We start from the raw sequence: 16,662 nt of genomic DNA, 5'->3' as shown, positions 1-16,662 counted from the left end.
AGTTTAAACAATTTTTTTTATTTAAAGTAAAATGAAAATTTTCACTAAATAGGATTGCATATGTTATTAAATACTTGTTTGTGTCCGGAAGGAATTAATTGTAAAAGCTTACAAAAACGGGAATTGCACCCGACGTGAATCGAACACGCAACTTTCTGATCTGGAGTCAGACGCGCTACCATTGCGCCACGGATCCACAACTGATAGTTTCTACTACATTCTAATATTAAAACGATTACACATCAGATGTTCAGAAAATTGGGATGGTTTGATTTTCACTGTCAAATTGTATAAAAACTCAATCACATTACCTGATATTTTGAAAAAGAGTAAATATCCCAAAATATTATTTCATTATTTTCCGTGTGTGTGGCATTATAAAAATGTTAAAGTACCGGAAATCTCAATCTATAAATATTGAACTTTATTTTATCTTTCCATTAATTTTATCATTAGTTTATAGAATAAATATTATATATGTACTAATTTTAAAATTAAAATACATTAAATGTTTTTTCATTTAATAAGTAAGAGGATTTAAAAACTAAAAAAAATTTGATAAATTATTTATAAACATCTGGACATGTCATTCTTTGATGATTTATAAGATGTCACGGACGTGAAGCAATGGACAAATACGTTGGGCATAAATTGCAAGAACATGGTCTGTCCTTCTTTTAAGCTTTCATATTTTTAATATGCCGAGTGTTCGGTGTACCTAACGTATTTTGGTGTTTAGAAATATTTTCTTTACAATGTTAAAAATATATTTGATATGCTAACATTATTTTTGAAAATGTTATCTAATATATTTTGAGAAAATGGTTCTATTTTATGTTTGATTTCAATGTGACTTTGTAAAAATACTAATATTTTTAAAAGATTATTGTACTTTTTATGGCGATTGATAGATTTTATTTGCACTAATAATTAATTTATGCTTATTAAAAAATTTAAAATTTAAGTTAAAGTTTAAAATAAAAAATACGAAACATTTGTAATGTGATAAATGTGTGTATATGAGTGTTATGTGACGATATTACATAAATTGACCCATATGCATGATGAGAGCTATGTAATTTTGTCATAATATTCTTCAATTACAATGACTAAATAATAAGAAAATAGAAAGATAACACAACAATATTGTATTTCCACCAATTTTATGGAAATATTTTGTTGAAAAATTTAATAAAGAAATTTTTTGAGAATGATAAGTGCTATTTATTTTTATTTTATTTTTACTCTTATTTACCAAATTTTTCCTTTTTTTTTATTCTATTTTTTTATATTTTTGTACACAAACTTTTAAAATTAAGAAATATTTTCATTAATTTTATATAAGTCTTTAAAAAAAATAAAGTAAAAATAAGATATAGTTTTATAGTTAAAAATAAAAAAATATTTTTTATAACCAAACAAACTTTTAGTTTCTTGAGAATATTTAGTTTTCAAAAAATTTATACTAAATACAAGATTCTAACATTTTCAACTTAAAAATTCTAAAAAAAAATTAAAATAATTTTCCTCTCAAACGTCCCCATAAAATAAAGTTACTTAACAAATATAGAAATCAAACTCTAGTAATTGAGGCAGACATCATCAACCTTTCAATAATAAGAATTACATCAATACAAGTATAAAAATCGTGTGTAAATTTTGTTATCAGTTTCCTTAAAATATCATGCCAAAAAACCAAGCAGTAGCTATCCAAGTTCCACCTAATCATTGCTTTGTCAAGCCCTTCAAAGGGTAAAATGAGATTTATTCACTTTTCATCTCCTAAACCCTCTTTAATTTTCTTCTCAATCTTCCTTCCAGTGAATGACTAAACAACTCATTCGGATGATCCTATGTAACCTATGCTCCTACTTTAGCTAGAAGAAATTAAGAAGACGTAGAGGGAGGTAAAAAAAAAAAAAGAATATACATGGCTATAATACATACAAATAAATTAAAATAAGTCTAGCCACTAGAACTGAGGCATTCAGCCTCACCACTAGGTGACACATGGCCAATAAGGCAATGTGGAAGATGCTGTGAGTAGACCATGTTCCTTTTCTTATCATAATCAATTATTTTCCAACATGTTTTTCTACCCTTAACAGTCCCATCATCAACTTGAGCATTCTTAGGCAAATGAGAAGCTAATAGGACTGACAACTCCATCTTCCCATGAGAACCTTCATAGCCATTGCCAATAATCTTCATGAACTCTCCCTCTACCAAATCAATGTCTATCAAGTCATTCTTCCCAGGTTGCAACCCCCAGAAGAAAACCACATTTGGCTCACTTTTCTCATCTTCAACATATTCTGTAGGATTGGGGTCACAAAATCCCTGGATACCCTCCAGCTGCAGCAGACAAATCACATGAGGAAATGATGATGAAACAAATGAAAGATAACAATACATTCCTTTCATGATTAGTGATCACGAGGAACTTCTCAAAAGCTACATTAAAATTAACAGCAGAAGAGGTCATTTATATAGCATAAATATTTAATGCCAAGTCAATACGTGAAATATTGATATAATTATAATGCATTAATAACATGAGATAATATAACTTTTAATATAAATATAGAGTCTATAATATTTTTTATTGTGCGCTTTTAAATATATGTTAAAAAAATTGTTTAATATTAGTGGGATAATTACAAATAAATGTCAAAAGCTTTTCTAACGCCAAAGTAATTTTTAACTGCATGATATAACTAGATTTACCATTTAAGCTACTTACCATTCCAAGAAGACCACGAAAGCGTGACTTGACCCAACCAACCCAGTCTCCAAGCTCATGCTGTTCAAGAGTAGAGAGGTAAATCTTGACAAATTGGGAGTATCTTTTTGAGTATGGAAAAGGCTCAAATACATCGTCCCAAATAAAATCTGGCCTCAAAAGATCCTTCAATGCAACCAAATAAAAGAAAATGAGCAAGACAATTTCACAAATGTCATTTTTAAAAAAAATTATAAGCACCCATGGAATTCATCAGGAAATAAAATAGAAGCATCAACTTCAATTATGGCTGTCAAGCAAAAGAAGAAATTAAGTGTGATAAGGAGCATTATGATTAAGTGACTCGGGATATATAACAGCATATAATAATTCTTTTTTTTTTTTTACTTTTATTATACAAGGAGATATAATAAAAATTTATATATAACATTTTTTTTATTAAAAAATCTATTATTATTGGAAAAAAGAATTCAGTTTACACTGTGTAAACTTCTCTAAAGTACATTTTAGTTGATATGTCACATTTTAACAATTACAAAATTTAATATATTGACAGTATTAATTGTTTTATTAAATTTTAACAAAAAATTATTATTTATTAAATTTTGTTTTGTCTCTTTAAAACACGTTAAAAAATACATATTAATTAACACACAAGCAGTAAAATGTATAACAAAAAGGAGACCTAGGTTAAACAACAGTACATCATACCCTTGTCATGTTATGGCCACGGAAAAACTCAGTCCTGATCCGATAAAATGTGCTTTTAGTTATATTTGAATGACAATACTGATGAGGGGTAGATGGCAACTGAATGGGCATGAAGGAACGTGTTTCTATAGCATCTATAGCTGTTAGAAACATTCCTTCCTGCAGCATCACTGGTGTAGGCCATGGCCAATATGCGAATGTTCGAAAAAAGTTCATAATTAGAGCATTTAAGGTGACATCAGGATATCTTTGACAAACATAAGCTGCAAGAACTGCCAAGTGAACTCCTCCCAAGTAACCAAGCAACTGCATGCAAATGAAAATGTTGCTTCACATTAACCATAAAAGTTGAGTTCAAGTATAAACATTACTTAAAAGTACAAGTGCACTTACAGTTCCATACACTCCTCTTCTTTTTGCCCATAATTTAAGACATCGTACCATAGATTGAAATTTCTGAAACACACGAGATTTGCACTTGAGAGACCACAATGCACACGGACAATAAAGCAAAACTTGAACAAATGATTGTGATATAATTGTTTGTGAATATGATTATTTTCTTTTAATGGGGTAAGAAAGGTTGACGTGTATCACACCTGAATATTTGGGACTAGCTGAAGAATGCGTTTGTTTGCACGCACCCCAGATAAGCTTTTCCAGCTGGTATCATCAATGTTCCTCATGAAGAATGGATTTAGTATGTCAACGTTCTGTATTAAACATAATTAACGTCGTCGGTGAAACAATTGACTATTTAATAAACCAAGTTCAGTATAATATTAAATATTTATATAAAAAAAGCGTTATTATGTAACGCATAACTAATATAGAGAGCCAATAAAAATTAGTTTGAATGAATATTGAGTATACGAGGAGGGATGGAAAATCATTAAATAAAAATTGAAATTAGCTGATTTTAATAATTTTTAATTAATAATAAAAGATATATTTAAAAACTGTGTTACAAATTACTAAGTTTTCTCATATTCACAAACTTGAAAGGTAATAGTACATATACATATATTTGAGAACTACATTATGTTTCTTCATGCTGACCTCAGGAACATATAGTACTTTAAGCTGAGCATATGGAAGATCAATGGAAATCCCATCGAATTTAAAACGCATTAAGGGGACTTTTGCACTCTTGACACACAGAATCTCTGATACTTCAGGTCTCCTTTTAAGCATGTCATGCAACACAACAAAAAAGTCTTCCTGTATAGATCATATATGTGAACATTAAGAAAAATACTACAGAGCCAAAAGGGAATGATAAACAAGAAACACAATTAACATACTGCAATTGTGGCAAAGAAAGGAGCAACGCACAAAGCATCAATGTCAGACTCTGAGCTGTGAACCTAAACATTATTAAAAGTTTGGAAGGGAAACAAGCTTTAGACGTGTGACAAATTAAATTTTAATAGTCAAATGGCAGTAAATTAAGAGAAATTTTAGCAAACAAATTCTTCAGCTGTCATCTTGTTGACCAAGAAAAACTATGCAGTAAAGGAATAGCTAAAAGGGGGAACACTAACTCCAAGGCCATAAGATCCATATGTCAATATGGTGGCAGAAGTAACAGCGATCTGGTGCTTTGGCAGTCGATGCTGCCATGCTACCTTCTTGATCCATGATGAGACTATCTGCAATTAATGTGAATAGCATGATAAATAAGGTATAATACAAGTGCAAGATTTGTAATTAATACAATACCATCAAGACTACTGCAAAGTGCATAATATTAATTGTGGTACAAGTTAAGAAAACTAAATTTAGATAAACTAACAAATACAGATTTTTTTTTTTGTTACAAAAGAAATATAAAAAACAACAAAGAAAAAGGCTTCTTGCAATAGTGTAACATCACACAGCAATTACAAAACAATAAGCTATCAACAAAATTAGATTTGAAGGAGGATGTCTCGGAAAAATAACGTTGCTTCCTCATTGAGCATTAATTTTAAGTAAAAGATTAGTTTAAAACTTAGCTTTTTATGAACATGACGTAAGAAAAATGTTAATTCCTCTAAAATTTTACAAATATCTAAAATCAGCAGAAAATAATGATAAAAGACCGATGATTCTTTATTTACGACATTGATCACTTGAAAATATAATTAGAGTAAGAAATACAAGATTTGCTAACATAAAATATGAATGTTATCCACGCATGCTCGATCAGGAAAAAGTAAAAAGCTATATTTTCAATATTTGAATATCTATAAAATAATGTTTTTTTTCTTTTTTCGTATATGTAATGCATCTTAAAACCTTCATCATTGTCAAAGATAACAAAAAATTACCTCACTTTAGTAGTACAAAATGTATTTTTCATAAAGCTACCATTCTTGCGAAAAAAATTTGATTGCAACATTTATAGCTATGCGATAGGTATTTTGTGCAAGTCTTTGCAATGTGGAAAAGCACCTATCAATTTTACGAAGTACTCTCTTCGTTTTTTTATTCTATATACTTTCGCAATTTTGATTTGCATTTTCTTTATCATTTTTTTATAAAATTAATAAACAAGTAACGTTTTTTTTTACAATTTTACCTAAAAAACTAATGTTTATTTGATAAAGAATAATAAATAAGTGAAACAATGAATATAATAAATAATAGATATAATAGAAATTTAAGTAGTAGCTTTTTTATAAAATTTATAATATCAATATTTTTCTTAATATCTGTACAAAAATTTAAATGTGAATGAAAAATATATATATTTTTAAGAAATGATATTTATACAATCGATATTTACAATTTCTTTTATAAATTTGTTGAAGAAAGAATGCATCCAAACCAGGCTGCATGTAGCATGCATTAAAAAAGAAAAGGAAGATTGAAAATGGCACAGCAGAAATTAAACAGGGAAGTTAAGAATTAATCGGGCAATGTTAAACCTGTTTGAGCTTCTGAATAGCAGATTTCCTTTTCTCTTCCTCTTCTGGCGATGGAACAAGACCTTCATCAGCCATGAACTGCATAAAAAAAGCAAAAAACTTTAATAATACCCAAAACCCCAGAAAAGAAAAAGATTTGGAAAAGTAAAATCCTGTTCACCTGAAGCAGAGAAATGGACCTTTGGTTATCCATAATGAAAAAGAGTGACGGGTCAGGGAATGGAAGCAGCACGCGGGAGGGTGGAGAGTGAATGATCGAAAATGGTGAGGGATTCAAAACGACGGCACTTGGAAAGGCGTAACTTGATTCAGATTCAAATTCCATGCAAGTTGGCAGAACCCCTCCCCCCAAAATAATGCCTCCGACAGAGAACAACAACAAATTCAAATTCAAATAAATAATTTCAAAGAAAACGGCTTTCTGTTGAGACCGTCTTTAGTCAGTAAGAATCTTGACGCCTATTCTTGGCTTTCACAATCACAATCACAATATTCTCTCTGTCTTCTTCTCTTTTAAGGTTTCTTCAGGGAAGGCCAAAATAATAATAATTTTTTGTTTTATTAAAAAACAATTTAAAATTTTTTTTTTACTTGTATATATTTTTTTCTTTTTTTCTTCCCTCACAGACGTAAATGTAAATTTTTCCTCCTTTTGCGCATTTTCTCTCCGTGTTTACGAGGGAAGGAGCAAATATTCGTCAGACACGTGGCAATATACTTTCTTTTACAGAAAATAAACAAATAATGAAACGATTTTTTTATGATATTTGTTGAATGCATGTGTTAAATGTAATAGATGTTTTTCTTTTATTTAATAATTTTTTTAGCATTTAAATTATTTAACATATGCATCTAAGTCAACATATAAAATAGAAAAATCGATAAGACCGAAAATAACATAAAATATAGAGCGTTAAATATATTTATTTTACCGTAAAATATACATATACTAAATATAGTTATTTGCTTTCAACTTGAAGCCACCAATTTTGGAGTGAGTGAAGAGTCAGTTGAGTTGAACGTTGAAAGAATCAAAGAATGTAGAACGCTGCGTAATCCTAATTATGACTTGGAGCTTAGCTAGCAGATCAACGCCCACCACCAACTCATATTAAGTTACGTTACGGAAAAAAGGACTTCAATAAAAAACCTTTCTTTTTCAATCCTTCAGACTAAAAAATTAAGATGTTGGTGTTATTTTTTATTATAATTTATATCATTTAATAGTATTAATATATTACATATTATAATTTTTTAAAAAAAGAGATATTTTTTTTTTATCTAAGATTAATGACCACCAAGTATTCCCAAACCAAAAAGAAATTTAAAACTATTTTTTATTCTCGATTTACAACTACTTTGTCTCAAAAAAATTTACACAATCAGATTTAAATGCATAATTTCTAGTTTAATCCAACAACCCATATGCATGTGAAATCAATATCGTTTCTCTTATAGTAAGATTAAATATATATTTTTTAACAAACTTTAATTAATAGTTAAAAATTTATTAAAAATGATAAAGCGTTAGTAAAACTTATTAGAACTATAGGCACCATTTGTAATTTATAATAAATTTTATTTAATAAAAAAATATGTTTAAAAAGTTTGCTATTTTTAACATATATTTTAATAAAATATGAATACAAGATTTTTATTATATATTATTAGATATGTATTAATAAATAATTTCTTAATAATTAATATTTTAAATTTTACAATTTTTTATGTTCATAAATATACTTAATTACTAAACAAATAAAACACTTGCTAAAAGTAGCCTCTTTATCCCTCTCAAGAAAATTTTCACTTACCAATGATAATTTAAAATAATTAATTAATATTTACCTAATAAATAATATTAATTTTCAATGGTGATTATTTTTGTTCTTAGAACAAGAGTTTTAATTTTTTATGACTTTCTTTCTTTTGTAAATGGTATTTTTATTAATTGAAAAAATCTTCAATTATATATTATTCTTTAATTATTTGATATTAATTTTGCTAACAAATAACATTTTAAAAAATTGATTTGTTAGTCATGCTAATAAACTCATTTATACTCATACCATTTCATCTTTAAATAATTGTGTAAACCTCATCGTTTTGCTGTTGATGCGCCGAGACATTATTTTCTTTCTAGCGTACGTGGGATGTGATATTAGCAAAGTAAACCTTATCCAATCCCGAAATCCAAATTAGGATTAATGTACAAATATTTAAATATTTTTAATAAATCGTACAATAAGTGTCAACTTTTAAATTTAATGTAGATTGTTGATGTTTAATTTTAATTAAAAATTTGCATTAAAACTAGTTTAAAACTTGCTTAAATTTTAAAATAATAATCATAATCTCCACCAAAAAGAACATAATTTCCGGAACAGATAACAGAAATGCATCTTAATATCAAAAAGAACAGAACAAATAGGCATTTCATCGATCCTTCTGGAGCGATCACAAATTTAGAATACAGAACACATCACAAAAATACAATTCCGCAACAAACCTAATATTAATTTTAAACTATAAATCTATGATTAAGTCCCCATCTAAGAGCTATCTACAAGCATCGCGTCATGAAGCAAAAAAAAATATATAATTGAAGAGATTGAAAATAAAGAGATGAAAACTAGAGAGTACATCCACAGCAAAGGAAGAAGTAGCAAAGCACGGCGACCAAAGCTATGGACTCAAGGCCAGTAACCAAAGCCCATAACACGTCATCCACCAACGACACGTTCCACTGATACAAACTCTCCAGGTTCCAAGTCCAACCAGGGTTCAAATACGACAAGTCCAACGCCGGCAACCGGAAAATCGACCACGTCCCCGACAGATCTAACTCCGGCCACCAGAAATTTGACGTGTACCACCATCTCCCTGACCTTGTCCTGCTGCACATGCTTTCCCTTCTCTTTTTCCTTAGAATTTCACTGTCAATTATAATGTTGAAGTATTTATATAAGTGAGGGTAAGAGATGCGGCACATATCAGTGCATGAAAGAAAATTGATGAACACGTGTTCCCCCAAAAATGAATCCATCTTTTTTTATGCATTTTTTTTTCAATTGTATTAGGTTTATTTTGTCATTGTCTGTTTGGGCCTGTCTTTTTATATAGGCCCAATCCAGCTGGTCCTACCTTCCTTTGAATTGGACTAAAACAGTATATCCAGAGTTCAGCAAATTTCTACGTTCTCTTCCCCTAATCTCTCACTCCTCCAATCACCAAAATAAAATAAGTTTGCTAACGGTATTTTTTAATTATTAATCATTATATCATTTAAAACTGGTAACTTTAATAAATCAGTTTTAAATAAAAATGTGTAATTTTTTATTTCATTTTAATTGGTTCTTAAATGCACACGTTTAAAATAACAGAACTAAACGTTTAACCTAATAAGTAGTCCGATAACTGGTTTTTGTTTTTAATAATTAGTAAAAAGAAAGAGAGTGATCAGATCGTTCTCACCAGACATATGCTTTTATTTTTAATTAAGTCAATCACTGTCACATAGCGAACGTTTAGAATAATTACACTTTTTTTTTTTTATACTTTTTTAACGATCTTTTTAAATAATATGTTAAAATAACTCTTAAAATTTATTTTAATCAATTTCTTAATTAAATTTATAATATAATTTTTTATATTAGAAGAATTTTTAAAATCAATATTGAATTAAATTATTTATCTAAAAACATTCATTAATAAATTTATTAAATTTATAGAATAGGATACATTTTAAACAATGAAAATAAACGATTAACTACTAATGAAAATTAGTTTGAATGACAAGTAGTTCAGCTTACTAACTCAAAATTGTTCAAGTAAAGTCTTAGATTTGAATTATTGTGTATATAAAAAATTTTTAATAATAAACTTATCTATTATATTTGAATATGTAACTAGATCGAATCTAAATTAAATAATTAGTTAAATGATTTTTGTTTTGATGGGTAGGTGTGCTGATGTAATTTGGTGATAAATTTAAATAAAGTTTCATAACGACGTTATATAATTTGACTTAAATTAATCAAGACTTAAAAGTAAATGGTTTAACTCTTTTACAAACAAGTGCCATGATTTTGCTTTCATGTTCATGAGTTGACCCCTTGCTCTCGAAGAAACCACGATAAAAACGCTACGTGTGAAAAATTTATCAATCATGTTTAAAAACGTATTTACACATTTGGCTTAGGAATTTGGAAGTTGAATATATGCCGTAGTAGATAACATAGGTTTTTGTTCTGGTGTGCAAAATAAATCAGAATCGTCTCTCTTTTATGAATGATTTAATTGAAGGGGCCAACCACGAAGAATATTATTAAAGTAAGTAATTATAGTTAATTATGGTCAAACACAAAAAATAAGCCATTGAAGTAAATAATCAAATTGTAAAATACTATCTTCTTTTTTATATAAAAATATTAAAAAAATTGAAAATTCGAAACCACCATGACTTTCTCAAAATATAAAATAGCTTTTATAAAAATATATATAAAATAGCTATGCCCCTAAATTAACCACATTTTTAATACTACCATTTATCATTAAATTCGAGACATATTTCTAATATTTTTTAACACATTATTATTGGATGAAATTTACGTGAAATTTATTAAATAGAATACCAAACTTACATTATTCAATAAAATTTACATAAATTTTATTAATATTAAAAAAATATATTAATAACTTTTTCTTAAATCAAATAGATAATATATTTCACCGTAAGGAAAAAAAACAATAACCATGCAAATTTTTAGTTTGAATGAACTATTGTATTAAGGACTTGCTATCATTGTAAAAGGAGAAAGTTGAACGTTTGAATTTTACCGTGTGTAAATTTTTTAAAGTCAATAACAATTATAAACTACAATCAGTGATTACTTGTGGATATTGCACGATTTTAACTTTGGACACACAAAAAAAGTAAAAAGTATTACGGTTGTAAATTTAGGTCAATTGTTCAATTATATTAGTGTATTTAGATTCAGTTTGAAAAGTGAGTAACTGTAAATTTAATGTAAAAGCCTAATAATATTGATGTAAGTGGAGAATTTGAATTTCTTGTTGGGGAATGTAGCCAAAGCAGAGACAAACGAACTAAGGCATAGCGTATTAAATACTTCTATTGACCCAACTCACTTCAGCTAATGTAAATCCCCAATTCCCGATATCATCAAAACTAATAAATGGAAAAGAAAATTACCTTGGAGGTGGAATTTTATAAATCATTTAATTGCATAAGGCAATATTTAGGTAACACTGCTTAAACACCCTTTAAAAGTTTGTAATTGAATACCCGAGTTTGTAACTTATTTTTAATTAAATCACTAAGTTACGATTCATTATAGTTAAATAAAATATTCTTAATTCTTTTTTAAATATAAAATTTTATTTAAAATCTTTAAAATAATTGAACTCTCAAGTTACTAATTTAATTATTAACAAGTCTTTAGTTATTTAATTTTTTTAATAAGTTGTCATATTTTAAGAGAGATTAAAAAATTTCCATCTAATTTTGAGAGAACCCCAGCCCAAAAAATCAAATAAAAATAAGTTGTTCAAAAATTAAATTACAATTTTTTAAACGGACAAATTTAATTATATAATCATCTAACTTGATTCTTAATTTTAAATCTGTCCTTAACTTTTTCCTGTTCTATTTAATCATTTAACAATTATTTTTGTTTCAAACTAACCCTTTCATTATATCTTTTTGTTTTTTTTTCCAAAGATTATTGAAATTAATTGAAGAACTCTGCTAGATATTGAATTGCAACCGACATACCAATTGTTTCCATCATTTTGTTGCTAAAATAAAAAGATCCAATAAATTTATTCTTCAATATTAGTTTTACTTCAATCATAGATTCTCTATATTTTACTAATGACTGATCATATTTCTTCAAAATTTGTCCATAATTAACGAACAACATTTATCCTATAATTTCATTACATTTTGTGCTCTATACACAGTATTAGACAGATCAAGATAACCCAATTCAAAAAAACAATTTGCAACAAAATTTAATAATGTTGTAACACGTTTAACTTGAAACAAAAATAAAAATTAGAAAACTAAGCTGAACAAAAAAACAATTCGAGAGAAAATTTGAAGCAAAAAAAATTAAAATATCAAATCACAAATTTTACCTGTAAAATACACAAACTTATTCAATAATTTGCAAAATATCTTTAAGAGCTAACGGATTACTTTAACCGTTATAATATAGCATTTAGAGTCAAGTAGTACGGGTTCCCCGAAATTTGGACCTATGCTTTTGAGCCACACATAATACTAAAGACGTCTTCCCATGTTTTCACGACGCAGGAGAGCGCCAAGCAATCATCATAACCGGCAAAGCAAGCAAGCTCATTTATTTCAACTTTCAAGCTTAAAATGATGCAGTCAACCAAAGAGTCTTATTTATCCCAGGAAGCTGTTTAGTGATTGATAATTTCACATTGAGAAGTAAGTAGAATGATAACATAAAATTGGCAAAATAGCAATCTATTTCAATAAGCAAACTTCAAGAACAATGTCCAAGAAGCTAATCTGACAGCCAAGAAAAAAGACGACATTGTGCCTTCTTCCTAGTTGAGATTCTAATTTAAATAATACATAAACAGATTAAATACCGGAAGTAAATCTCTCAGTTTATAAAGGGGAACATCATGAAAGCTATCTAATAACTGGAGGCTGTAACAGCATTCTGGCAAGGATCAATCGCCGCAACAAAAGCCAAAATTGCCTTCTCTTGAAACATTAGCTCATTCCGTCCATCAAAATATATGAACAATGTCATATGCAAATCTTTATTTCGTCAAAGAAATACAACAAACAGAATGGACAGCACAGGGGTATATAGTAGGGTTCCAAAACATGGAGTAACTAGTGTTCAGACAACCAAAGAACAGGTCAAATGTGTGTGGCAAATGGCAATGGCTGCTCAAGAGCATCTGAAAAATTACACTAGTTTATTCAGAAAATTTGGATGATGTTAACTTGTTACTAAATCTTGAATTTTAGGAAATCTACTCAAATCCCCATCACCACCTCACCCCCCCTCCCCCTCATTTTCTATCAAAATTTTTAATAAAGTTCAAGTTCAATTTAGAAAACTAACTACATTGCTACTAGGTGCTAGGTATACAAGCACTCCATTTTGACGGATTTTATGGTACTGAATTAAATTAAACTTTCAGCTATATACCACCAAACCAAATTGTTATTATAAAAGAGAAGGATACGTCCAAAACAGCACGAACGACTGCAAAATTATGAAAAAAACAAAAAAAGAGTTATAAAACTAAATTCCAAGTGTTCTACACACACACAAGCACAAAGAGAGAGATATAGAAAAATGATATATATGTAATGTATGTTCCATAGATCTTCTCTACTTGTGCCTAAGAGGTGATAATCTATCATCTCTTCCGCAATAAATGTTATCCCAACTTTTCACAATATATAATTTATCAAGTATATTAAGTATCTTATGCATTGGATAAACCCCACTTATTTTACTAATGTTGATCAGAATTTTCAGCACCAAACACGGATAGCAGAGACTAAAAATATATATACAGAAATCAGTAAACTGATAACACAAAACACTTTCAACTCCAAACAGAAAAAATGTCCTGCCAGAAAAGGCCATTGAAAATTCTAAAGTTCCTAGCAAGGTTCATTGCTTTGGATAGTGCATTCCTCAGAATGATTACTTTTAATGGTATGTTATGGATACGTAGGCAACAAAAGCTTTATCTCCAAGTATGTATGTCATGTGAACATCTAATTTAGAAAATGCTGCAATTTTTTTTACATTACCAAGCGGCTACATTTGGAGCAGGCTATTTTGTGAGTAATAGGTGCACCTTCAATATTCAAAGCATTTTCTTTCAATTCAATTATTAAGTATGAGGAGGCTAAAGTGTTTAGTGCATTTTGTATGCTATCCCTTGGCGCTTTGCCTAGAACATGATGCTTGCCTTTTCATGGTCACTCTATTGTTTAGCACATTTTTGTTTCTTTACAAGATTCTCCTTAATAAGCATACAGAGGGTCTCTTTTAATGACTTTGTTTAGCATTGTTCTTTATTTCCCCTTAAGTTTTTTCTCCACACAAAAGAGAGAAGAAAAAAATAAGCAGAATCAAAATAGTAAAGATAGAAATCATCTCATGGACCTGTCCAATCAATTTAAATGCTTGCTACTAACACAATTTCATGGATTAATCTTTGCTAGTTGCTACTGCATCTTTGATGCAGTAAAGAGGTCTTTTCACCCCATTCATGTTGTTCACCTAATGGTTTGTTTTTAGGGGGCTTCCAGCAATTGATATGCAAGAGTTTGGCTAACTCTACATCGGCAATGCCTTCTGTGGGTTTCCTAGGCTTCTGTAGCTTTTTATTCTTCCATACAATATCCATTCTCCATTTGGGTACATCTTCTCTTATCTTATCTAAACTAATTTCTCGTTTCATGAAAAATAAACAAGTTTCTCATACAAATCAAGCCCAAAGAAAGATGAAATGAACATAAACAACATACCATTAGGCCACCCAGAAAGCCATCAAGTAGTACTTGATTCCACGAGTCAAAGTAAGTGTGTATTGAAAATCTTGCTTTGGCAACAAGCCCAAGAGATGTAACTGCCATGAGAAGTAAGTAAAAGACAAATCCTTTCAAGCCTGTAAATCCCAAAATACCAGCAACAACTCCACCAATTATAGATAAAAATGTTCGGCTGCAAAAGAGACAAAGAAAAGAAAATTTGATTGCAAACCTAAGACAACATAAAAGAGATGTTTTTTTTCATCCCCTTCCCCCACCATCCCATCCACACCCCATTCACCTTTCTTTAAGAGTACTTTATATTTACATGGACTTGGATGACTATTTCATGGAGACAGAATCATACAACTAAAAATGTTGCGGCCCCCACACTGTTCTGTAATTAGGTCAAGAATGAAAGCAGAAAAGAAAAACCCTTCTGTTTGATGGTCTGGCCCAAATATAATATTTCTAACTCAAGTATATATTCACATACTATCAATAAGTGGCAGTCAAACCAAACCTGTAATAGATAATTTTCATGTTGCTTTGCATATTTTCAGCATTAAAAGTCAGCAACTCATTTCCTCCATTGCTTGATTTTGTCTGTGATGAACCCGAATCAGAATGTACAGCCATAATTATCTGCTTAGACTAATTTGATGGTATGTTTCTGCAAACAGAAGCAGAATAGAATGATTTTGTGTAGGAAAAAGATATAAAATAAATCATCCTGTGGAATTCTTAATTAAACATCCAGGATACTGAGGTTAACACCTAGTAAGTTCAAAGGGATGCTCAGCCATGAACACATGATGGACCACAAACTCATGAAGTCTGACCTAAGAAAGTTGAGTCATTAACAAGTATGATAATTCTCACACACACAGAGAAAGAGAGATAAAGAGAAAGAGAAAGAGGGAAAAGATTAAAATGAAACCATGGGAAGCCAAATCCTCCCAAAAGCCATCTGCTGTAATAACTCAAATTTCCAACACTTCAGTTTCAAATTTTGCAAACCTGGATGCTACCCATTCCCACTGGTCATTCATAATTATCAGATATTTCGTGGCCCAATAAAATTTCTAAACCATAGAAAATTTAACAGAATAAAACGATATAAGCAGATAATATCATACCATATACATATACAAATGACCATAAACAAAATTCATAAAACCTAATTACTATTTAATAAACAGTCGAAGTTCAGAATCACAATTTAGGGTTTGGCTCACTATGCAGTTCAGCTAAACTACTCATTGAACGCTAAACATTGACAATTGAAATCTCGAAGTGATGCATGAACTGAAACCCGTTCGAAAGCGTAAATTTTGTCCGACGGCAACACTTGACCAGAAACAATTAATTTAATTGAACGCAGATTTGCAAGAATTAGGAAACATAGGGGAATCACATAATTCGAAAATAACTAAAACGCGGCAAAAATCGAGATAGTTGCTTGAATCGGTTCAAATCGAAAATTGGGAACTTAATCAAAGAAGGAGATGCAGATGCTTTTCAATTGAACGAAATATCAGATTGGCAGAAACAATAATAATCGAATTGAATAAGAAAATTGGAGAATCCTTCACCTTAACACGTTGCTTGTGAAATTACTGTTGATGCAGCGCGTGCAGTACACTCAGTCGCCTCAGAAAACCTTCCGATGCTGTGTTTATATAACTTCTAAACTAGTTGGGATTTAGCTCGCGTACGTTGAGAGAGAA

General features: G+C 29.4%; 2 protein-coding genes and 1 non-coding gene across 4 annotated transcripts; all 3 read right to left on the bottom strand.

Moving 5' to 3' along the window:
• Positions 1-124: 124 nt before the first annotated feature.
• On the bottom strand, positions 125-196 carry TRNAW-CCA. The gene has a single exon. It is a non-coding gene; the product is annotated as a tRNA-Trp (tRNA).
• A 1,769-nt stretch (positions 197-1,965) lies between these two features.
• On the bottom strand, positions 1,966-6,559 carry LOC113846838 (nuclear poly(A) polymerase 3). The gene is made up of 10 exons (XM_027475529.1): positions 6,527-6,559; positions 6,367-6,444; positions 4,999-5,106; positions 4,759-4,821; positions 4,514-4,675; positions 4,054-4,167; positions 3,848-3,910; positions 3,455-3,760; positions 2,744-2,908; positions 1,966-2,355 (listed from the first exon to the last, which is right to left on the bottom strand). The coding sequence occupies exons 1-10, from the start codon at positions 6,557-6,559 to the stop codon at positions 1,966-1,968; spliced, it is 1,482 nt and encodes a 493-aa protein (XP_027331330.1).
• Positions 6,560-12,111: 5,552 nt separating this feature from the next.
• Positions 12,112-16,648, bottom strand: LOC113846846 (ER membrane protein complex subunit 6-like). Of its 2 annotated transcripts, XM_027475550.1 has the most exons (6): positions 16,528-16,583; positions 15,710-15,972; positions 15,456-15,605; positions 14,930-15,125; positions 13,627-13,646; positions 12,112-13,189 (listed from the first exon to the last, which is right to left on the bottom strand). In XM_027475550.1, the coding sequence occupies exons 3-6, from the start codon at positions 15,569-15,571 to the stop codon at positions 13,159-13,161; spliced, it is 363 nt and encodes a 120-aa protein (XP_027331351.1). In that variant the 5' UTR covers positions 15,572-15,605; positions 15,710-15,972; positions 16,528-16,583; the 3' UTR covers positions 12,112-13,158. The 2 variants fall into 2 exon arrangements, with proteins under 2 accessions (XP_027331351.1, XP_027331342.1); XM_027475541.1 differs by lacking the exon at positions 15,710-15,972 and having other exon boundaries at positions 16,528-16,648.
• Positions 16,649-16,662: the final 14 nt, after the last annotated feature.

The sequence above is a fragment of the Abrus precatorius genome, unplaced genomic scaffold (assembly GCF_003935025.1).
Source record: "Abrus precatorius isolate BTA unplaced genomic scaffold, Abrus_2018 Scaffold10, whole genome shotgun sequence".
NCBI classification, from domain to species: Eukaryota; Viridiplantae; Streptophyta; class Magnoliopsida; order Fabales; family Fabaceae; genus Abrus; species Abrus precatorius.
Note: the sequence above shows the minus strand (reverse complement) of the source record. Positions and strands in the feature narration are given on the sequence as shown.